The 22,830-nt window shown below is 55.5% G+C and overlaps 2 protein-coding genes across 8 annotated transcripts; one reads left to right on the forward strand and one right to left on the reverse strand.

Moving 5' to 3' along the window:
• Positions 1-8,715: 8,715 nt before the first annotated feature.
• Positions 8,716-15,400, forward strand: SCRN2 (secernin 2). 7 transcript variants are annotated; one of them, XM_039516910.1, is made up of 9 exons: positions 8,716-8,868; positions 10,322-10,496; positions 10,644-10,825; positions 11,090-11,289; positions 11,894-12,109; positions 12,423-12,588; positions 13,276-13,456; positions 13,796-13,965; positions 14,744-15,400. In XM_039516910.1, exons 2-8 carry the CDS (start codon positions 10,323-10,325, stop codon positions 13,952-13,954), a joined length of 1,278 nt encoding a protein of 425 aa, XP_039372844.1. In that variant the 5' UTR covers positions 8,716-8,868; position 10,322; the 3' UTR covers positions 13,955-13,965; positions 14,744-15,400. The 7 variants fall into 7 exon arrangements, with proteins under 7 accessions (XP_039372844.1, XP_039372846.1, XP_039372845.1 ...); XM_039516912.1 differs by having other exon boundaries at positions 8,717-8,888; positions 10,318-10,496; XM_039516911.1 differs by having other exon boundaries at positions 8,717-8,888.
• Positions 15,371-22,821, reverse strand: LRRC46 (leucine rich repeat containing 46). The gene is made up of 8 exons (XM_039516913.1): positions 22,505-22,821; positions 22,129-22,231; positions 21,536-21,644; positions 19,829-19,875; positions 19,181-19,290; positions 17,567-17,636; positions 16,255-16,424; positions 15,371-15,878 (listed from the first exon to the last, which is right to left on the reverse strand). Exons 1-8 carry the CDS (start codon positions 22,512-22,514, stop codon positions 15,487-15,489), a joined length of 1,011 nt encoding a protein of 336 aa, XP_039372847.1. The 5' UTR covers positions 22,515-22,821; the 3' UTR covers positions 15,371-15,486.
• Between the last annotated feature and the right edge of the window lie 9 nt (positions 22,822-22,830).

A 22,830-nucleotide genomic window follows, 5' to 3' on the forward strand; every position in this document is an offset into this window, starting at 1 on the left:
GGTTGGGAAAGGCTCGTTTACAAGCTGCTTGCCCCAAAGGGAACCCCTGGAGTGGGGGAGCGGAGGGGTTCACTGCTCTTCCTCCTCCCTCAGCCCCCCCAGCAGAGGAACAGACCCCCGCCATTCCCCAGGACCTGTACGAGCTGGGATCAGCCCTTAGAATCCAGCCCCGAAGCTGCCACGGGGCAGAGAGCCCTCGGTCTTCGCTGACCCGGCGTGGTTTGGGGCAAAGCTGTCCCTGCCCAGCTACCCGGGGCGGGGGCGGGGGGAGGTTGAGCTGCCCCCACAGGGTGTTCGGGGAGGTTGAGCGGCCGCCGTGTCGTACCCCCAGGCGGCGGGCTCCTGCGGGGGGTCCCGCTGAGCTGCCCGGCTCATGGAGTGTAGGGGACAAGCTGGCCCCAGGTGGGAACCTGCCAGAGGCAGGGGCATTGCACTTGCTTGGTTCTAGGCGTGGGGCAAATTCCACCACCACCCCCAGAGTAGCTTAGCCAACCTCGGCCTCTCCTCTCTCGCCACCTCCCATTCGAAGGCCCCGTGTTTAGCCGTTACAGCCCCGCTCCCGGCTGTCGGTCCCTGCAGCCACTGTGATGATCCGCCAAAGGGACGGGGGTTCCCACCCCGCGTCAGCCCGAGCAGGGGGCGGTTCCACAGTGGAGCCCCTGGATGTTCAGGCCCCCATGAGTCTGCCTCAGGCGGTTCCCACGGGGGTCCAGGCTCTGCCATGTGACCTCTGCCCCCTCCTGCTTTTGGCTGCACTGGGAGGACAATCTTCCCCGGGTGGGCGAATCCAGTCAAGGCTGAGGCCCAGGGACGGGCTGAGCCACAGAGAAGAGCCTTTCTCGTGGCGGGAACCCACTCGCCCTACGGGGACTGGGGGGGAGAAACCCTGCGATGAGCCACCTGGGTGTGGGGAGCGTCGCTCTGGGGCGGGGATGCGGGGGGAAGCCTCGGGGGGAGGGGCGCTGCGCCGAGGCTGCTGGGCGAGTTGTGCAACGTGCCGGCCTTGTGCGATTGCCCAACGTGTGCAGCTGCTCCTTTCCCACGCCCACCCCTCTCCTGGCCGTCACCCGCTCTCCCCCGGGGGAGGTGAGCGTTGCGTTGGGAAGCCAGTGGAGCCGGCAGCAGCCGGATTCCGATCCTATGGCCCAATCGGGCCAGGCAGGGAGGGAGAGGAGTGTCAAACCACCCTCTCCCTTAGCACCTGGGCTGGGTGGGTCTTGTTTTGCACTGGAAGCTGAATCCAGGCTGCTCTGAGCCTGATCCCAAGCTCTGCACTCCAGCGATATTTATTAAATGCCTAGATTATCATTTGTGCTATGGAAGCTGATGGGTTGGGAAACATCCCTAGAAATTCCACCCTCCCCCCGCCCTGTTGTTTGGTTGTTTTTTTTTGTTAAACTGTTGATTTTAAACCAGTTTATCCTGAAGGAAACTGTCTTTTTTTTTTCTCTCTCTTGATCCTACCCCCCCCCTTTTAAAATGAAGTAGTTGTTTCATATAATTGTTTTCCTAAATGTCGGCAGAACCCTCGAGCAAGTAAGACTGGCTCTTCTGCCAGCGCAAGTGTAACTGTGGGAAGTGGAGGGTTGGGCCTCTGTCGTTAGATTTGGGGTGAGGTTTTAAAACACGGCTGTGGCTACCTCTAGATCCAAAATTCTGGGGGCCGGATCCTCAGCTGGCGTCTCTCGGTTCCCCTCCATTCAGTGTGCTGATTGACACCAGCCAAGAATCCGGCCTGGGGATTTTTCACAGTTGATATCATGGTTTAGGCCCGTTATTAAAACATGGGGTAATTTGCCAGATTCAGAGTGGAGTTTGGAGACCAAGAAGCCTCTAACTTCCAGAGCATTTGGAGGTTGGAGGAGGTTCAGACCCATCTCCGAATATGAGCCGAGCTCTTTATCTTAGACGGTTTTATTATTATTATTTTATTAATATTATTATTAAGGTGAAACCAGGCTTTGCCAGTTGGGGAGGATGGAAGCTTAGAAACGAAGCTCGTTTAATGTGCACCTACCAGTCTCAAAAACCAGTTGCTCGTCTCTGGTCCCATCTGGGCTGGGATCAGAACTGTGCTCGCTGCAGACAGGTTTTGGTAAAGGGTTGTGAAATTCTGAGGACCTTTTTCCCTCTCGGACGTCCGTCCATGTGATTGGCTGTCTCTTCCAAAGGATAATACTGATTTTTTTTTCAGATTCTTTTCCATTTGCATTTTTACCCTCTCAGGAAAGTGACGACAAAAACAACTGGGACACCAAACTAATTCAGACCAAATGTCACAATTGTAGAAATCACAATTAATCAGTCACAAATAAAATCCTCCTCTTAATTGACTGATTACCAGACAGAACAGAGAGCGGAAGAGATGGATAGCTGCCTCCCTGTGTGGAAAAACCAGAGGCCTGGTTTATCCCTCCATTAACTTCAGGGATACAACTGGCTCCTGCTGTATTTAAATTTTTCCCTCCTTGTAAATTTCAGTGGAGGTTTTTTTTTTTAAATAACTTTCTAGGTGGAGGAAGAAGTTGATAGTTATTTATATTCACCACTGAAAATCCAAAACCTTCTAACCTTAACTAGAGTCTATCCCTGTCTGTGCTGTCAACAAGGAGATTGTGCTAGATTCCTGCTAATAACTGGGCAAATTAGGTTGGTTATTTCTGCAGCAAAAGCAGTGTGGGTTTAGATCCAGGTTCAGTGTGTCCTACCCCCAGTAGCAGGAATTGGAGCTGGGAGAAGTAGAGTTTGCATCAATGATTCTAGTTTTGGTCCATCCAGAGCCCTGCTGAACTTTGAGCAAGTCTGTATGTGGCTCCAAACTTTGCCTCTTAGGTCATGTCTATAAAAGAATATTCAGGAAAGTAGATAATTTGGATTAACTACAGGGGTGAATTTAAAGTGCGTTAGTTAAATGGGACTGAAGCTAAATCGAATTGCTTCTGAATAAGGCCATCCACACACAGGTTTAATGCAGTTAAACTAATCCACTTTAAAAATTAATTCAAATTAGTTTTCCTGAATGGCCCAGTGTAGACAGATCCTCAGGCCCCTGGTTTCTGGGCTTGAGCCATCTTTCCATGAAGCTGATGGGAGTTAGGCTGGGTGATCTGACCCCTTTATTATCAGTGACCACCGTTTAAACATACTTATGGCTACAGGTTTCCATTCCGGAGCGGATGTAGGTCATCATCCCCTGGGAGCTCTGAAGCAGAGCCGGTCTGATCTCTCCCACCTGTGCCTCATGAACAGGTCCTGAGAACACAAGGGCCTTTGGGTGTTGGGGTGGATTCCTTGGCATCTGGGCTCAGCTCATCACATCTGGCCTGCCCCCTCCATCGATAGTGGGCAAAATCGCTGTTCCCCCTAATATAATTGCTCCTGCCTGGTTTCTGCTGGTGAAGGCATTGGAGAGGCTGGGGACAATCCTGCTTTTTGAAGCAGACGTCTGAATTGGTTCCTGGATCCAAAGAGTCACGTATAGGATAGGTCTGTCCCTGGGCGGCTGAACGCTATGGAAGGGAAACCAGTCAAAGCAGGGGATTTAGGCAGCTTCTCCCCTGCTCGCCACCTCCTTCCCTGCAGCTAGGATATCTCAGAACCCAGCCCCCGTCCATCAGGCTTTTGATTTATGGGGCAATGAAGACTAAAACTGGGTGGGGAAAGACTGCTCGCTAGGTCCCCCGCCTGCTGCAGCCAGCCCAGCCTGCTGCACAGTGGGGATTTCAGGAGGGGCTTGCTGGTGGTGTGCTCCAGAATTGGCTAGTTCAAGCATCTCCTAGCCCCCCACTCTCTCCCTGCAAGGGGACTGCCCAGGGGAGGCACATACAGGCAGGAATACCAAGCCAGCTGGGGCGATGCCATTGAAATTTGTGCTTCAGGGCATAAGCTGATCCCCAGCTGGGTGGTCGTGGGGGAATTTCCCCTCCCCGGGGCCGAGTATCACATCGGTAGATACAGCACAGGAGCAGCTGATGTCAGACACAGCTGGAGGTGGGGTAGCTGAACCATTGGGGGAAGGATGCTGGGCGGGATGAGCGTGTTGGTTTGATCCGGGAGATACCAGGCTACAGAGACGAATTGGCTTGATTCAGGGAGTGGGGATACCTGGCTAGATCTGAAGTGGCAGGGAGGTGGGGCTACCGTATTGCAGGGGTAGTCGATAGGTGGACCGCAGGCCAAAACCTTACCGCCGTCCAGATGCTTTTTGAATGGACCCCTTTTATTTACTTATCACTGTTGTGTTGTTGTTTTCTATGGAGTCTGGACCTTGACCAAGAAATCTGGACCTTGACGAAAAAGAATTGACTACCTCTGTCTTGTTGGATGGGTCGATTGGTCTGATCAGCGAGGCAGGGAGACTAGGCTAGGTGGGCTGATGGAGTTGGCTAGGAGATCTGGTGTGGCAGGGATACCGGGATAGGTGGACTATTGGCTAGATGTGGTGGGGTCGAAAGATGTTGTTCCATTGGTCTGATCGGGGAGGTGGGGACCCTGGGCTAGATGGGCCATTGGCCAGGTCCAGTGTAGGAGACAAGACACCAGACCAGCTGGTTCATTGGTTTGTTCCCCTGTGGCCGTCCGCACGTAGGATACAAGGATGGAATTGGCGATGAGTGACACTCCGCTGCCTTGTACCTGCTCCTGGGAGGTGGCAGGAAGGTTTTGCTGGCTTCCAGTGCCTGATGTGGGGCATGGGAGACAGGAGAGGCCGGTGCCCAGTCACCCGTGGTCAGTTTGGCTAGGGGAGAAGTTGGCTGCTAGTGACCCTGGGTGCTGGGCTGCTTTCCTGTCCCCCAAGCTGTTACCGTAGGACCCCCACAGAGGAAACCATGTAGGATCCTTTGCTGCTATGAAGAGACCTGGGGTGATGGCTTGTGGGTTTGTGTTTTGTACCATAATAAAGTTGTGTGTTTTCCACATGCTGAGCTGTGGTCTCTATCTCTGCTGAGTTTGAGGCGCCCGCCGTGTCCAGCTTAAAGCGATGCAACAAAGAGGGGGAACCGAGCACTCAAATACCGTCTGTCCCCCAAGTAACTATGCTGATCCTCCCCCCATTGTATTTTTAGGCCGTGAGCCATGTGGGTTTGTCCTCCCCCTCACCCCCCCAAGGAACATCACTGACTTCGGTGGGCCTTCCCGTGTGGATCTGCAAAAATACAGTGATGATACCAACTCACTCCAGAGGGGTGGGGGGGGGGAAGGGGAGCCCTTCTATTGCATATCCTTTGGTGGTCCTGTCAGAGAAGCAGGACTGGGGCCACTAAGCAAGGGGGTCTTCTCCAAGTGCCCCCGCTGTCTCCGGTGCTGTCCGCACCCAGCAGTAGCCACAGGCTGCCCCGGCCTCGCCCGTCATCCCCTTTCAAGAAGGGACACGTCGGCTGAGCACTCAGCCTTTTCCCATGGGGATCCCACACGGTTTGTCAGCCGGCAGTGGTAGGAGGGATTGCTCACCATTGCTAAACAGGTCTGGTTTCATAGCCCGGGACGAGCATGATGAAATGGGACGCTTCACATCCAAATGTCAGCCACTGAAATACTCCTTCGCTGCCCTCAGCCAAGCCTGGCAAATTGACTCAAGCCCTGGTTCCCCGCAGGCTGATTGACTTTGAGGGGCTCCCGCTCATGCGGATCAGCTTCCAGGCCTTATGGCTGTTTCTCTGACATTATTATCCATGTTGCCTTAGCATCCCCAGGCACCAACCAAAATGGGGATCCCACTGCGCTGTGTCCTGTGCAGTCACATCGACACAGGCTCTGCCCGAGAGAGCAGACAGAGGAAGGGTGGGAGGGAAACTGAGGCACAGAGGAAGGGACTCGCCCGAGGTCACACAGCAGTCAGTGGCAGAGCTGGGAACAGAGCCCAGGTCTCCTGAAGCCTAGTTCTGTGCCCTGTCCCCTTTGCACCTCACTTTGGCAGAGAGCAACCGGGTCAGTTTGCCTTTGCTGTTTCCTAAAACCATCTAAAAAAAACCCACCTACCAACTAGGTTTTAGCCCTAGCCTGTTAAGAGACTCGCGTTCAAAGACATCCAAAAGGTGCCAGTCAACCCTGTGGCCACTTCTCGGTATGTTATATCCCTGGCCCCTGCCCTTCCTGTTTCTGCCTCCTTCAGATAGTAAACTCAGAGACTGTTCTTTCCTATATATTTGTACAGCACCGCACACAATGGGACCCCAGTCGTCTCAGTAGTTGTATTACAGTAACACCTAGTGGCCCCAACTGAGCTCAAGGCCCCATGGTGCTAGGTGCTGTACAAACACGTAGGAGAGAGAGTTCTTGCACCAAAGACTTTACAATCCATAGAGACAAGAAATGAGAAGCCTTAGCCCCATTTCACAGATGGGAAACTGAGGCGCAGAGTGAGTAAGGCCCAAATCCTCAAAGGTATTGAAGATCCTAACATACCTTTGAGGAGAGCGGCTGGGCCATTCTGTGTCAGAGCCCAGTCCCAAACCAAGGTCTCCTGAGTCACAGTGCAGTGCTGTAGCCCCGAATGACCCCTTCTCTCAATAATCTGGATTGGAGCCTCCTATCAATGATAATCATCGTGTCTCTAGAATAAGTCCCGCAACGTTCAGTTTACCTTGAGCACAGCCTGTTTGACAGCCACATAAAGTCTCTTTATTGACCAGTCCCATTTTTGGCACCCTTGCTCTGAGTCAATTGTGTGCATGGGCTGGCAAATTTCGGTGCTGGTTTTGCCAGCCTGGAATAAATATTATTCCTGCTGAGCCCTGGTAACAATCTTGCTATTCATCTGGAAGGATCTCAATGTGCTTTAGAAAGAAGGCTCTCTTTTACCCGCCACTGCAATGCAGCTGCTTCTGGGGTGGAATGCTGCAGCTGGTTTAACAGCTCACACCACCACCATACTGCAATAAGCAATTGAAATAGCAGGGGAGAATTTAAGGGGGTAGAATGTAATTCCCCTGGGTGTAATTTGGCCAGGACAATGGGGTTACAACACACCACCACCTCCTGTAAACATGACAACGATTAGTGAAGACCTTTGCTTTACGGCCGCTCCAAGAGACACAATTCCATGCGCAGCCAGAGACAGGAGCGATTGTACAATGTAATTTTGGAAGCATTTTCCCCCCTCCTAGCTGAAGATTTCCAAATGTGAGCGGGGAGGAGGAAGGGGGTGTCTGTGCCTGGAACGGCCTGTCTGGGCACGGCTCAGGCATTTCTCCTCTAGATCCCACTTTCTACTGCTGGCACCTTCTTCCCCTCAGCTCTTCAAATGGGGCCTCCGGCCAGGCCACACCAACCCCAGCAGCCACAGCCTAGCCAAAGCCTGGGTGACTCCTAGAGTGTCCCTAGTCCCCGTAAGATTGGGGAGAGGGGTAGCAGGCAGCTGGTCACCCCACCACCCCCAGATGCCCTTTGACCTGGCAGGTCATGGACCCCCCAGGGCAGATCTGGCTGACTCCTACATCTCACTATCTGTCCATTGCAACATTAAAGACGCTTGGATGAGTCAGGACTGATCAACGTGTTGTGACCTTCAGAGAGTGGGGTGGTGGGAGCCTGAACTGTAGATTGCAGCTAGGGTGACCAGCTGTCCTGATTTTATAGGGACAGTCCCGATTTTGGGGTCTTTTTCGTATATAGGCTCCTATTACCCCCACCCCCATCCTGATTTTTCACATTTGCTGTCTGGTCACCCTAATTGCAGCCCCCTTCCCCTCATTACTCACAGGACGGGCCTAGCAGAGATTGCGCCATCTCTCCCCATACACCACCACCCCCCACACCCCTTCCCCAAGGCAGCACCACTCTGGGATCCCCCAGCTGGGCTCTGCATGAGGCTAGGCCTGCTGCATTGACCTCAAGGGGGGGCCAGCAATCAGGGAACCTGGCTGGCGTTTCCGGCCTACGACAAGGAGTTGATGCCGGAGGGAATCTGAGCCTGGCAGAACCAGTCCGTGAGCAGGGGACCCTGGGATGACGCAACAGGAGCCGGTGCAGGGAGTCGGCCAGGGAGCGAGTGACTCCAACTCGCTGGGGAGTGTCTCTCTCCTCCTCACCCTCTTGTTTGTGATCCTCTGGCTACTTTCCCCGCGTTTCCCTGGGCCCAGTTCAGGCCTGCAGTAGGAGGGCGCCGTTCCCATCCGGTCGCCAAGCGGCCCCGGGAGGGATTTCGCCCAGGGTGTGAGTTACAAAGCAGGTGTCAGCCGGCTAGGAAGCAGGTGTGACTCGCTTGCACTGAGCTGGGGTGTGCACGACGCGTGCGACCGATCCCGGAGAGGTGTGCAGGGGAGCGGAAGGGGTGAGACAGGAAAAGCAAATGGCACAAGGGAGTAGGAGAAAGCAGGTCTCTCCAGCAGGTGCAACTGCCCTGACCTCGCAGAGGCAAAAGGAGGAGAGCTGGGTGGCAAATGGATTAAAGCAGAGAGCCCATCCCATCCCATGGTGCGAGGGTGTTAGCTAGGGGGCCCCATTCATTCCTAGCAGGGGTATTCGCTAGGGGACCCCTATTCGGTCCATGGGGGGGTGTTAGCCAGGGGACCCCATTCATTCCCTAGGGGCTGTGTTAGGAGAATCCCAGCCAGTCCATAGCCTCCGGAGCCGGGGGTAGGGCTGATCCGGGCCAGGAGGAGCAGGGCGCAAGGGCGCCTCCTAGCGGTGCGGTTAGCTCCAGCTCCGGGCCGGGCCGGGCCAGCCCGGGGTGACTCCTGGTCTGTCCCTGGTTCAAGTCCCGCACGGGGAGAGCAGGAAACGGCGCTGCTCTCCCCTGCTCCCCGGCCCGGGCCCCGCGCCTGCCTTAGCAGCCTCCGGCCACAGGGCGCCGCCGCTGCCTGCTCCGAGCCGCGGAAGGTCCCGGCGGCGGGGGCGCAGAGCCCGGAGCGGAGGCAGGGTGGACAGGTGGGGACACGCGCCCCGAGGTCCGTGCAATGCAGGCGGGGGAAGTGCGGGGAGCCCCCCAGGCCCGTGCAACGCAGGGTGGTGTTGGAGGTGCGGGGAGCCCCCCAGGCCCGTGCAATGCAGCCGGGGGGGGGGGAAGTGCGGGGAGCCCCCCAGGCCCGTGCAACGCAGGGTGGTGTTGGAGGTGCGGGGAGCCCCCCAGGCCCGTGCAATGCCGCCGGGGGAGTGGAGCCCCAGGCCCGTGCAACGCAGGGTGGTGTTGAGGTGCGGGAGCCCCCAGGCCCGTGCAATGCAGCCGGAGGGGGAGGAGCCCCAGGCCGTGCAGTGCGGGCGGAGGGGGGGAAGTGCGGGTAGCCCCCCACGCCCGTGCAATGCGGGCGGGGGAGTGCGGGGAGCCCCCCACGCCCGTGCAATGCGGGGGGGAGGTGCGGGGTCAGGGCCGTGCAATGAGGGGGGGTGTGTGCAGAGAGGGAGATAGGGCTGATCCATTGGCATGCTGTGGCCAGTGGGCCCTGCTGTCCCTGGGCTTGGGTCAGTGTCGATGGGGGTGTCACCCTAGGGCATCTCTGCTCTGACAGTTTAATCCAAAATGTCTTTAATCCCAGTCAAAATAGTCTTTATTTTTTGCTCCCGGCTGGCCTGGATTCTGCCCATCTGCCTGACAGCCCCTGTTGGCAAAGGGCGGCCGGGGAGCCGTTCCCTTCGTTCCCAGAAGGGCTGTGAGGAGGGTAGCTCCATGCAGGGGATCAAATCCCCTTTGGCAGCTGAGCTCTGCTTTCCGCGTGGGACAAGCCCCAGCCACAGGCCTGAGCCACTCGATTGGGCTGAGCTCCTGCAGCTCCATCCCTGGGATGCTTTGTGCCTCCCTCACATCTGCAGCAGGGACCCTGAACCTTCCTTCTAATCCTCCGCCAGGGTTTTCTTTCCAGAGCGGTGGAGGAATAAGCTGCCCTCCCGTCCAGGCCTCTCCGCTGGGTTTGGGTCCTCCTGTGATCACATGATCCACGGGCCCAAGGTCACGGTGCGTTGGCCAGACTCGTCCGCCAGCGACGGGGCTGTCGCTGCAGGAGTCCAGCCGAGTTCCTCCGCTGGGGGTGTTGAGGAGCCAGCGGGGCTGGAGGGGGTGACCCAGCTAGAGATGCAAAATTGGGAGATGACATCACCCGTGGCAGGAGAAGTCCCCAGCTGCCCTGAGCGTGGCTGGCCTGTGCCCAGGTGCTCACCCACCCTGTGCCAGTGCATCACGGCGGCACCCCCGGCCTCAGCAGGTGGCCTAGGAATCAGTGCGAGGCAGCTGGGTGGGTGAACTGATTCCGGGAGGACATGGTCGGGGATGCCCTGGGACTCCACCGTGAAGGGTGCCGATGGCTGGCTCGAGCGCTGGGCAGGGAGACCCACTTGAGAAATGGCTGAGACTGGGTGACCCTGACTCACCTTGTTTCGTCCTAGCTAGGATGGCCGAGCAGAACTGCCCTGCGCCCTCCTCCTGCGACTGCTTCGTCGCTCTGCCTCCAGCCACCGCCTCCCGGGCCGTGATCTTCGGCAAAAATTCAGACCGGCCTAGAGATGAAGTCCAGGAAGTCGTCTATCTCCCTGCTGCAACCTATGCCAGGGGGGCAAAGCTCAAGGTGAGCAGACTATGTGCCAGGGGCGGGGGGGGGGCAGTTCTGGGCAGAAGAGATGGGGATCTGAGCCCCCGTATTAAGGAGAGGGAGCCCCCGTTGTTGAAGGTCCACAACCCAGTTGTGTGTGCTTTCTCTCCCCTGCCCTCCTAGTGCACGTACATAGAGGTTGAGCAGGCAGAGAGGACCCACGCGGTGATCCTGAGCCGCCCGGCCTGGCTGTGGGGCGCCGAGATGGGAGCCAATGAGCATGGCGTCTGCATTGGGAACGAAGGGGTGTGGACCAAGGAGCCTGTTGGGGAGGCGGAGGCCCTGCTGGGCATGGATTTGGTCAGGTGAGAGTTGCCGGGCGTGGGAGACAGGTGCTATGGAGTGTCGCCGCCCCCTGATCAGCCGGACGTGTTGAGTCCAACCCCCTCCGTTGGGCTGTGATCTGACATTTTGAGCTGCCCAGCTCCGTCCTGTGGCAGCTGCCTGATGCCCCCGTCCCCTCCGGTTGTGCTGGGGCGATCCTCTGGGCTTGTGCCTGGAGAGGGGAAGAGCGCAGATCCATGGCTCCCCCCACAGCCCCCTCTCCAAAGCTGCTCTGTTTGCCGCAGGCTGGGTTTGGAGAGAGGCAGGTCGGCTCATGAAGCCCTGCAGGCCATCACGGCTTTGCTGGAGCGCTACGGGCAGGGCGGCAGCTGCAAGGAGGAGCCGACCCCTTTCGTTTATCACAACACCTTCCTGCTGGCGGACCGGACCGAAGCCTGGGTGCTGGAGACCGCCGGCCGATACTGGGCAGCCCAGAGGATCCGAGGTGAGCGGTGTGAATACCCGGGGAGGCGGAAGTCTTGGATATACTGGAAGGGGGGAGTTCTGTTTCTGCAGTCCCAGCTTGTCCCAGCAGGAGGTGCTGTGTGGGAGCTGCTAGTCCAGTCTCAGCAGGGATGTTGTCTGCACAGGGATGGATGAAAAAGTCCTACTGGGAGCTGCTCTGGGACATAGGGGACTGGACAGCTCAGATAAACGTGGAGCCTTTCACCTCTTGCCGACCAGTTCTAGTCCAGCCGAGGCTGCTGCTTACCAAACTTTGTTACCATCTGCTGCCTCTTTGGTGGCCGATGTGATGAGTTTGGTGGGTCTCAGCCCAGTTCGCATCACAGCCACCCCCAGCCCCCTCATTTGTGATGCCAGCAAAAAGACCAAGGACTGAGCAGGCCACAGCAATTGACTCTTATTCTCACTCCTAGAGAGGTGTCTCTCTCTGGGTCAGGCAGTTTCCCGGACACTTACCTTACTCCTGCCTGGGTTGCATTGGTGGACAGAGGTGTCAGGTCTTGGGAAGGGCCCAGGCTGGCAGCCCTCCTGGCTACATTCCCACCGGTACAATCCCTTTTAACCAAAGCCCTGTCTTGTTGCAGAAGGGACCCGGAATATCTCCAACCAGCTGAGCATCGGCACAGACATCACCGCCGAGCACGCAGGGCTGAGACGCCACGCCCAGAGCCAGGGCTGGTGGAGCGGGGACGGGGAGTTCAACTTCACCAAGGTCTTCTCTCTGACCCACCAGCCCGTGCGGATGGAGGCGGCCAAGGCCCGGTACTGCGCTGGCAAGGAGCTGCTGCAGCAGCACGCAGGTGGGTGCGGGGGATGGGGCTGTGCCCATGTGGTGCCTCATCCCGTTATCATCCACGTGAAGGATCAAAGCCCGTCTCCTGGCTGTTCAGTGTCTCCCTGACCAATGGGATGGGAGCAGTTGGCTGGCAGGAGCAGCACCTAGCACTCAGGAGAGGCGTCTCTCTGGCTCATCCTGCCATCACTTGGTCTCATCTCACTGGCCACAAATCTGGTGACCTAACCTGCTGCTGGTCGATGGGGAGCACGAACCGGTCCCCCTACCAGGGTTACGTACCCATTGATCTTCCCGCTCTTTCCCCCTGGTGCTGCTAGGCCGCATCACGGCGGAGACCATCATGGACGTCCTGCGGGACAAGGCCAGTGGGATCTGCGTGGACTCAGAGGGCTTCCGCACCACGGGGAGCATGGTGTCCGTCCTCCCCCAGGACCCCGCCTTGCCCTGCGTGCATTTCTTCACAGCCACGCCCGACCCCTCCAGGTCAGTGGGGCCTGCTGTGCTTGGAGAGCCCCTGGCTCCAGGCTGTCGGAGGAGGCTGGGAGCAGACGGTGTGTGAAAATTAAACAGGCCTGTTGTGTCTAAGGTGCTGAGGGTCCTCAACCACCGGCAACTTCCCTTAGGACGCTTGGGCCGTGGCAGGATCGGGCCCTTTGTTTGCACATTAACGCCACAAGAGCCTTTGAACAGGAGCCCTTCCGTCCCGTTTAGCCCTTTGCCCAGCAGCAGTAGAACCAGCTGCTGAGTGCCCGTTGCAGTTGCCCGAGTGGCGACTGACCTGGGATTGGTTCAGTGAGAAGCCAGGGCTCCAGCCGGAGGGCTCAGCCCACGGGAAGTTGCTGGGAGCTCAGGGATTGAGGCTTAAATGGGGAACCCGACAGCGTCCCAGCCGAGTCACCTTCACTGCCCTAATAGCATCTGGCCCCACTGCCCCTCTGCCGGGTCGGTGCCTGGGGCGCCCCCGCTCAGCTGCAGAGTAGGCGTTTGGTTCGAACCCTGGCAGTGCTATCGTCCTGCTGTTTGCTTCCCCTGTGGGCATGAGCTGCTCAGGAGGCAGATCCCTGGCAACCTCTGGCCGAAACCCACTTTGCCGTGGAACGTCTCAGCAAGGATCTTGTGGGGCTGTAGAGACACCCCTAAGTCTCTGCCCCCCCTCTCCTGCCCGGGCAGGTCTGTATTCAAGCCCTTCGTCTTCGTCGCCAACGTGACTCCGGTCCTAAAGGCGATGTCGCCGAGCTTCGGTGACAAGGACCCCGTCCAGAAGGTCCCTCGATTCCAGAGCAGAGTTGATCGGAGACACGAGCTCTACCGGGCACATCAGGCAGCACTGGATCTCATGGAGACTAGCCAGGTAACTGAATGCCCTGGGCTTGTACCCTGGGGTTCTGCTTCCCTCAAATGCTGAGCAAGGCTCCTGATGGCCTCGCCTGGCACTAAACTCCCCATCACCCCAGCTTTGGGAGCTTTCCCAGGGACTCTGGGGTTCTCTCTTGGGAGCCAGATGCAGAGCTCCCAGCAGTACAGTGGGAGGATTGGGGCCGGGCTGTCTGAGATCAGCGGGGTGTTTCTGGGAGGTGGAGAGGATGGAACTAGACTCTGGACTCACTCCAGATCTACACCATCCTCATAAGGAGTGACTTAGGCTGTATGTGTCTCTACATCTCTCTTCTCCACTGACCCTGTCCCACAGGAGCAGGGCCAGAAGCTCCAGCAGACCATGCAGGATCTGGAGAGGCAGGGCCTTGAGGCCATGAAGGAAATGCTGGCCAGTGGTATCACCCTTGACCCAGAGGAGCTGGCTGACCTCTTGTTTGACTGTGTGGACACAGAAATCAAGTTCTACAAATAAGCCCGAGGCAGGTGGGTTTCAGGGTGGGTGGGTAGGGGAAGGAGAAGGATGCTGCAGAGTTCATCTATTGTGGGCTGCATGCCTCTGGTCTTTATTGGGGGGACCCCACGATTTTGCCTGGTGCTCCCTGACTGCGGGTCCGTTTTGGGGTATTGTCTGCACTGGTTTCCTTGTCTCCATGCAACACTGGCTGCCCCCTTGCCTCTGTGTTCATTAATAGCCCTGTCCCAGGCAGAGCCGCTCTTGGACGTGGCCTGGAATGAAATGGAGCAAAGGCTCCAGTGTGGGATTGTATCCACATGGCCCAGTATCCACGTGAAGGGCACAACATTGTGGTCTAATACCGATCCCTAAGGGGATGGTCTGTGCGCCACTGGCTGGGAGAGCGTCAGCCTGGAACAGCCCCATTTATTTATGGGATTGGGGAAGCACATCACAGAGGGGTTACACTGATCAGTCACTGGGATGTCATTGGCCTCCTCTTGGGAACCTGAAGCTCCTTCATCCTTAACAGAGATATATGGCCCATAGAGACTACAGGGTCTACCATGCAACATAACTGGGTTGCTCAAAGCAAGGCAGAGCATTGCATTCTGGGACTTGTGGTCTTCTTGTGCTGCACCATCAAAAAGAGGGGAATAGGTGTGGCTGAGCCATGGTCCACCTTCTGGCCACCCCCGGCCGCTGGTGAAAGGACACCCCCTCCCACTTGGTTTGTTTCAGAGCCCTGCCTGCCCTACCCTGTCTGGAGGTTGCTCTGTTCACTTCTCTCCCCCGCTTTCCTTTCAGCTTGGAGCAGTTCAAAGGAACAGGAGAACCTTAATTCCCACTGCTGCTGCCGCCCTGTCTGCTCCGATCCTGATTCCTAACCTCACATCCGACTGCTGCCGTTCTCTCCGGCTGCGTGAACTGGACTGGAAGTGGCTTTGCGCCACTGGGATTATTGCTCTGGCATGGTGCCCTCTCTGGCCCCTCCGCCTGGCATTACCCAGCCTGTAGCTGTGGACAGCCCTCCCCGGGAATGGGTGGGCGCCTGCTACTCCTTTTCTTGCACAAATTGTCACTCTCATGAAGAGTCCAGAGCTTCAGCGGCTTGAACAGGCCTGAGCTGTCCTGAGCCAGGCTCCGTGGGACTGGGAAGGGGAGAGCCTCAGCTAGCTAGATGGAGCTGAATTTGGTAGCTGGGTTACCAGGGCCCACCTTGCTTCTTCCTAAGAGGAAACACTGCCTAATGGTTAGAGCACAGGACAGCTGGGTTCTCTCAGACTCACCTAGGGACCTCGTTTGAGACACTTTCCCCTTCCATAGCAGGGGGATGATTCCCACCTACGTGTCCTGTACAGAGCTGGGATGCTGTGCAGGGCTAACCCCACCCTCGCCAGGGAGCACAGGACAGAAGCCCACAGGCAGACAGACTGAGGTGGAATAAAGAGGTTTTACATTTCAGTCGCAAGCGCCACTGTGCTGTTTTGTCCAGGCCGGCGCGGTCAGTCCCCCATGTGCCTTTGCAGCGGGGGCTGGCTGGGCTGCAGTCACTTCTTTGCTGCTCTGGCTGCAGTTTTAACTGTGGGAGAAGCCTCCCCTTTCGGGGGCCTGAGGCGGGCCCCACTCCCGTGCTTGCTCTGCCCGCCAGTGCGTGGGGTGCCAGACCTCGTAGAGCCTCCTGCCATCGGTAGAGAAAGCAGCCGAGATCCGGACTTGGGGTTGGCGGGCGGCTCAAGCAGCCATGGGGCTGGCGATCTCCCTCCTGCAGCTCCCTCCTCCGCTGGGCCCTCCCGGCTTCCTGGGCCCAGATCTCCTGGCGGCTGCATCAGTCTCTGTCGCTCTGTGAGCTCCTCCAGCCGGGCCTGGTGTTCGCTCAGCGCCTCCTGCTGCCTCCTCTGTGAGCGGCCAGCCAGCTCCTGCCGGAGACCCGCAAAGAACTCTGCGGGGGGCGGGAGGAGAGTGGGAAAAGTTAGAGCAATCCCCCTCTGCAGCCAGCAGACCAGCATGTGGGGCAGGCTCATTACACTGGCTCCTGTGTGTTACGGCACAGCGTCCCCCTGGTGGTGATGTGGGAACATGGTGTGTGCAGCCCTCAGCTAGGATCCTGAGAAGTGCTGCAGAGCAGAGGGTTTTTCCCCCATCTCTGGAAGGTGAGGACTGTCAGATCAGCCCCTTCACCAGCACTGGTATTCACGCACACAGCCCAACCCTGCAGTCATGCCTGTGCAAATCCAGGCACAGGTGACTTCATCTGGATTTACTCATGTACCAAGAGCAGAATCTGGTCATACAGCTGACAGCAGCAGCTTGATCACCTTTGTCTGCACAGAAAGGATCAGTCAGCTCAGGGACATCATCATCTTCCTCAGAGCCACTGTCATCAGAAGCTCCCTCCTCCTCCTCCGCTGGGTCAGGGTCCCTCCAGCTGGGGACAAGCTGGGTGTCCAACTTCATGAGATGGGGCAAGGCCGCGAGCACCAACTCTCTGGAAGGACCAAAAAGATATTGTGCCTTCCAACACCGAGGATCCCAAAGTGCTTTGACCACACACACACGCTCATGCTAAGTGTTGCTGCAATGCAGCTACCTCTGGGGTGGAGCACAGCAGTGAACAGGGATAACTCCATATAACAGGTTTGGGCAGAAAGGGACAATTCTGCTATCCAGTTGAAATTGCAGATGGGGAAGAATTTAGGGAGGCCGAAAGGAATTACTCAAGTTGGCGTTTAGGGAGGACACCCATTTAATGTCCGGGGCTCCCAAGATACGCCATGGGGTCTTTAGTGACCTGGAGAGGGTAAGATGGAGATATAGCCCCTCCTAGCACCAACACGAGGCACTGGGTCAGAACTGACATAGGAAACTGCCACCACCTCCCCCAGCTCTGACATGGGAGCTGCTCTAGGGGGCACCCTCAACAGCTGGCCACCGCTGGGTGCAGGGAAGCCTTTAAAGATCTCAACTTGCTGGAAGGCAGAGCAGCAGCCCAGGTGCAGGTGGCGCAAACCAAAGGGGAGAAGGGTTAACTGAGAGATGCAGAACCGGGGGCTGTAAATATTAATGCAGGGCAGGGTGAGGCAAAGGTCAAACGACCTCAGAGCCCAGGGCAGGAAGAGGCTATTTGCATTTGGATAGAAACACAAAAAACAAACAACTCATGGAAGGAAGGAGCTGCTCGCCAGCTGTCGCCACTCAAGCCCTGGGTTTGTTCATCACCTCCCTTGCCCCTGCATCTCGGTATGGGGGAACCCTTTGGGGGCACAGTCTTGCCCTCCACTCTGGGTACTGTGGCTCACATGCTCCAAAGTATTTAGGCTCCAGACTTCCACTGATTTCAGCAGCAGTTTGAAGCCTAAATAGCTCAGTAGATCTGGGCCTATCTAAATAACCCCACTCCTTGTGGTGCTTAAGTGTATCCTTAGAGGGGCTCCCATTGAAAGGACAGAGCTAGCATGAGCCTGTTTAGCAACCCCCAGCCTGCACCAGACACACTTATGTAAGAGAAGCAGGATTAGGTGCTTGGGTCTGGATCCTCAAAGGTAATTAGGTGCTTAACTCCCACTGGAGTCATCTTTGAGGAGCTGGGCCCATGAGACTCAATGGAGGGGAGATTTCGCACACTCTCACCTGTAGCCATTCTGGTGGGTGCACCTGTTTCCCGATAAGTTCAGGATGCGGAGGGTCCAGGGCAGCTCATCTGCACAGACCAAAGGGAAGAAAGGTGAGGGAGCAAATCTGAGCTCTGGCTGCTAAGTAAGTGGATGAGCTGTTAGGCTGCAGGTCCACTGAAACCCCTCCACCCCTCTCTGCTCTGGAGCACTTTACAAGCATTAATGAAGCCTCACAATACCTCCTGGAGGTAGGGGAGTATCAATTCCCTTTCACAGCGGGGGAAACTGAGGCATAGGGGTGACTCTCTCAAAAAATCACAGCGTGATTGTGTAATAGAACCCAGGAGTCCTGATTCCCGTATCCTGCTACTACATTGTTAAGCTTTAAAAACCCAGGTTCCCTTGCTCATTTCTCCCCGCCACAAATCAGAGGCTGATCTGCATGTTATTGTCCCACATCGGTGCATATTACTAGAGGCCTGCTCTGGATGGAAGAGACAAATTGTAGAATAGCTTCCTGCCTGGAGAGTGTTTCATTCTGCACTTTGCCCTGGGAACACCCAGATGGATTTGTCATTAATCTGCGTGGAGCTTTGTTTTTGAAAAGCAGAGTGCATGGGAAGTGGCTACCGTGCCTGAGAATTAGAAGGACACGCTATTGGCCATGGCCGTCTCTTACCTGCTTCCTGCCCAAATGAAACTGAAAAGAAACTTTAAGCTCTGATTCAGCAAAGTACGTGTTCAGGTTCATTGAAGTCCATGGGACTTAAAACACATGCTTTGGTGCTCTGCTGAATCAGAGCTTTAACGAGGACACAAAATGTAAACGAGGCCCTGGGGTTGCATGGAAAAACGTGACGGCTTATTGGGCTGTAGCTTAGAAACCCAGCCAAGGCCAGACTACGTCGTAGGACTGTTGGAATGTGATGTTGCATGTTAGCTGGATTCACAACAGCATAAAGAATTCCTTCACTCGAACACACCGTTCTTGCTTTTTAAAGAAGCTGCTCTTTTGGCAGGAGACACTGGCGTGAGCTCCCTGGCCGATCGGCATGTGTTTTTCCCCACATCGGTGCGTATCGCTGCTCGTGTTGTTGCCATGTGTGGTGCACAAAAGAGGGAGTTAACCAAAGGCAAGACAAGAATGGCTGCTGCTCTCACAGAGGAGGAAAATATTTGTCAAATGGAAAAGAGACTCATTAGGGAAAGAAATGGGAGTGTGGTCTAGTGGTTACCACAGGACACTGGTAAGCAGAACTCCTGGATCCTGTTCTGAGTCTGGGAGGGAGAGTGTATTAGTGGTGAGAGCAGGGCAGCGGTAATCAGGACTCCTGGGTCCGATTCCCAGGTCTGCCATGGATTCACTGTGTGATCTCAACCTTGTACATGGTGATATGATAATACCATTCCAGCGTACAGGGTGGGAGTCTTGGTTTATTCCTGCTTTGGCACCTTGGCTGGACAAGGCTAGGGATGTGCCCAGTTATCGAGAACGGCAACATTCCACGATGGATCCGCCCTCAAGGCATGTTAAGAGCAATGAGGAATAGGCAGGAGAAGGCACGGAAGAGCTGCCAACTGCATGTGTCTGAGCCTGTCCAGCAGAGGCTGCTGCCTGCACCGCTCCTACCAGGGTCCAGTGTCTCGATCCGGTTCTGCGACAGGTCCAGGAACTGCAGTTGCCACAGGTCCCGGAGGTTCTCCACTACCCGGACACGGTTCCCAGCCAGCGAGAGGAACCTGCAGGGCAGGAGGGGTGGGGTGAGGTGGAAGAAGCTGCATCAGTGAATGCAAAGGAGAACCTCAGAGGCTGGGGACTTCCGCAGCGGGGACTATATCTGATCAAACCTGCATTGTGCTCTTGTGTGAGGTGAGACAGAGCTTGTGCTGATCTCAAAGGACCTGCTCCAATTCGTGCTGAACTCAATGGCAAACCTGCCGTTGCCTTCAGTGGGAATGAAAGGGGGCCAAAAGACAGAGACAGCCGTGTCTCTAAAGCAGAAGCATTTACTTTGGATTTGTGCCTGAAAACTTAAAACCGGAGGGCAAAGTCCTGTGTGCCAGAGAACCGGGGCCAAGTTCTTAGGGTTAAACTGCCATGAGGTTGCTGATGTCACTAACGACACCCAATCCTCCTCCCTGAGGAAAAGCCGGTGGTGTCTTCTGATTGCCACGCCCGCATTTGGGAAATTCACCCCCCACTACAGCTGCAGTGCAACGGCTGCTGTTTACACACGCTCTCGGTACAGTGAATCGTGTCATTAAGAGCCCTACTTACCAGAGGTTGGGAAGGCAGCTGAGATTCTCAATGGTCTCAATTTGGTTCTGAAAAATTAAATGATTTCTTGACTAAATGAAAATGAACAATGGCACGTCACGTGTTCGCAGCGCTGAACAAATATTAACTAGACCTGGGGGCTCCCCCGACAGTTAGCTGGGCAAGTATTATTTTACAGATGAGGGAAACTGAGGTAGCGAGATACTTGTTCACGGTCACAAAGCAAATAAGGGGCAAGGCTGAGATTATAACGCAGAACTCCCCGAGTCGTAGTCCTGTGCTGGCTCTTCCACAGCATGCTTCCTTCAGGGAAACAGTTCTCAGATTTATAAGAAGCAGGGGTGGGGGGGAATATAAAGGAAAGAAGAACTTGCCAAAAATCAGACTAAGGGAGCAGACTCTCCAGTCAAGATGATAAGGCGTGAAACACACACGTGAGGTGGCTGAGTGTTAATCAGGTTAGATTTTCCCAGTTCCCAAACAAGGAACCTTTACATAGGAATCACTCAGCCCCTGCAAGCCTTTACGCGCATGTGCAGCTTTCCTCAGGGAGGTAGCTCAGCTGAGTTCCATAAGGCACATGTAAGAGTTTCATGTGCAGATTTGCAGGATAGGAGTTTAAGGGTAAGTCTACACCTAACCTGCCATGGCAGCTCTGCAGCCGATCATTGTAGTGCTTCAGTGTAGACACTGCTGTACTCCACCTCCCTGAGAGGAAGCTAGCTTGACAGAAGAATTCTTCCATTGACCTAGCACTGTCTCCACCAGGGATTGGGTCTGCATAGCTTCATCTCCCAGAGGGTGGATTTTTCACACCTCAGAAAGATGAAGCTAAACCGATGTAAGATCCCAGTGCAGACCAGCCCCAAGACCCCAATCCTGCAGTCAGAGCTGCACAAATGGATCACCAAATCAAGGGGCTCTGCAGGGGGCTGCACACAGGGATCCCATTGCAGGCACGGAGCCTACATGTAGATGGTCTTAGCTCGACTTGCCACGTGGCTGAAGCCAGAGCACCAGTCCGTTATTTATTAATCCAAAAGGGGCTCTTTTAAAGGTCAATTTAAAAGGCAGATTTTTAAAACTTGAAATGTTCTTATCGGTGTTACTTAGATGGTTAAATTCCTGATTCTTCTTCCATAACTTAAATAATCAAAAGCAAAAGAAGTAAAGATCAGATTTGCTTTTCCTTGGTTTTAGGTCATTCGTTTATTTTTTTGGGGTCACTTGTCTCTCAGAGTGGAAGGTCCCTAGTCATTCTGACTTTTGTTAATTGTGTCTTTCTGGCTATATTCACTTTCTGGCTCTCAACGCCTGGCACAAGGCGGTGATGGTTAGGTGGCTGTTGCTGTAGGGAAATGTTTAAATCAAAACACAAAACCGTGTTCAGTGATTTTTTTTTTTATATCTCAAACTTTTCTATTAATAGTACATACTTAAAATAAAATCTGGGCCTAACACACCTGCCATTGTCTCTGTTTATCACCCTCAGGGTGTCCCTTCCCAACACAAAGCATTCTCAAGAAACTGCTTGCCAGAGGAAAGAGTCTGATCTTATTTCAAAGCCAAAGTATGTTCTTGCTTATAGTGGAATTTACTGTGGTGTGCGAAGTTTGGCTGCTGTGAAAAACCAGAGCTCATCTCCAAGGGGTGCTATCTCCCAGCCTGAGAGACAGATCATGTTAAAGAACACGCTGAGCACTTTACCTCTTGCAGGTAGAGACTGCGGACCTCTCTCAGACCCTGCAGGTTGCTGATAGCGCAAATGTTCTCCCTGTCCAAGCGGATGGTGAGCAGAGATGCCAAGGCCTTGGATCTATGGAGAAAGACATTCAGAACAATTTTGTGTAGCCAAATTGCGGGTGTTGCTGGAATCCAAGAGCAAATGAGATCCTTCCGGGAGCCCCTCCACAATGAAGGATCGCAGACTGCTGGGAAAGCAATGTTCAGTTCCCTTTAATAAAGCTACAACTTTATTTTCACAGACCTGCTGGGTCATGGCAGGAGCAAAGCAATCAGATGTGCTTAGTAATTAGGGTGATCTCCCATTACTGTGTGTGTCTCAAGTCACTACCTCTGTGCCTCAGTTTCCCCATCTGTAAAAGGAGGATAAGAATACTGACGTCCTTTGAAAAATCCTTTGCAATCTACTGATGAAAAGTGCTATGTAAGAGCTAGGGAGTATCATTACATCTCCCTTCCCATCTGCTAGGTTCTAGGGTGCCCACCCATTCCTCAATTCAAGGGACTCCCCTTCTTTGATCCCTGACATCCCATTTCAGCAGCGATCAGACACTCACATGCTCTCTGGGGTCTCTTTTTCTGCTGGCCAGGACAGGTTTCTCTGGGCGATGAGAGAGTCAGTGATGCTCCTCCCTTCCTCTGCGGGAGTCTGCTGAAGGTCTGGAAGCAAACACAGGGGGATCCACATTCACTTGGGGCCCCTGATCCTGCTCTCAGCAATGTCAATGGGAGTTCGGTCTTGGACTGCACTGGGTGCAGGCCTTGGTTAAACACAGTGAAAAACTCCTGACAGTGCTAGATATGGGGGGGTTCCACGCTGACCCCACCCTCCCATCTGCACCCCTGCATGCAACCTCCCCTCACCCACAGCCCCACCCTCGAGGGCAACGGTGCTCTGCTGCAGTGGGAGATCCCATTGCATGGATCACTCACCCCTGGACATGGCCTCCGGTGGGTTCGCCAGCCTGGAGAGGGAGGGGACACGTGGCCCCTGTACCCCAGTCCCCAACTCAGCAGGCCACAGTCATAGGAACGGGGATGTGAGGATGGGGAGGGGAAGGGGGGAGAGCTGCTCAGGGTAACTCTGCCTCTCTGTGTGAAGGCAGGGCTGGGGGGACAGGGACCTGAGGTAGGAGCCACCAGGAAAGGCCAGGGGGCCAGAGCCTGGGCTGGGGGGGCAGAGCCTGGGCTGGGGGATCCCCAGGAAGGGACTGGGGGGGCAGAGCGGGGGACAGAGCCTGGGTTGGGGGGGATCCCCG

The sequence above is a fragment of the Mauremys reevesii genome, linkage group 27 (assembly GCF_016161935.1).
Source record: "Mauremys reevesii isolate NIE-2019 linkage group 27, ASM1616193v1, whole genome shotgun sequence".
Taxonomy (NCBI): domain Eukaryota; kingdom Metazoa; phylum Chordata; order Testudines; family Geoemydidae; genus Mauremys; species Mauremys reevesii.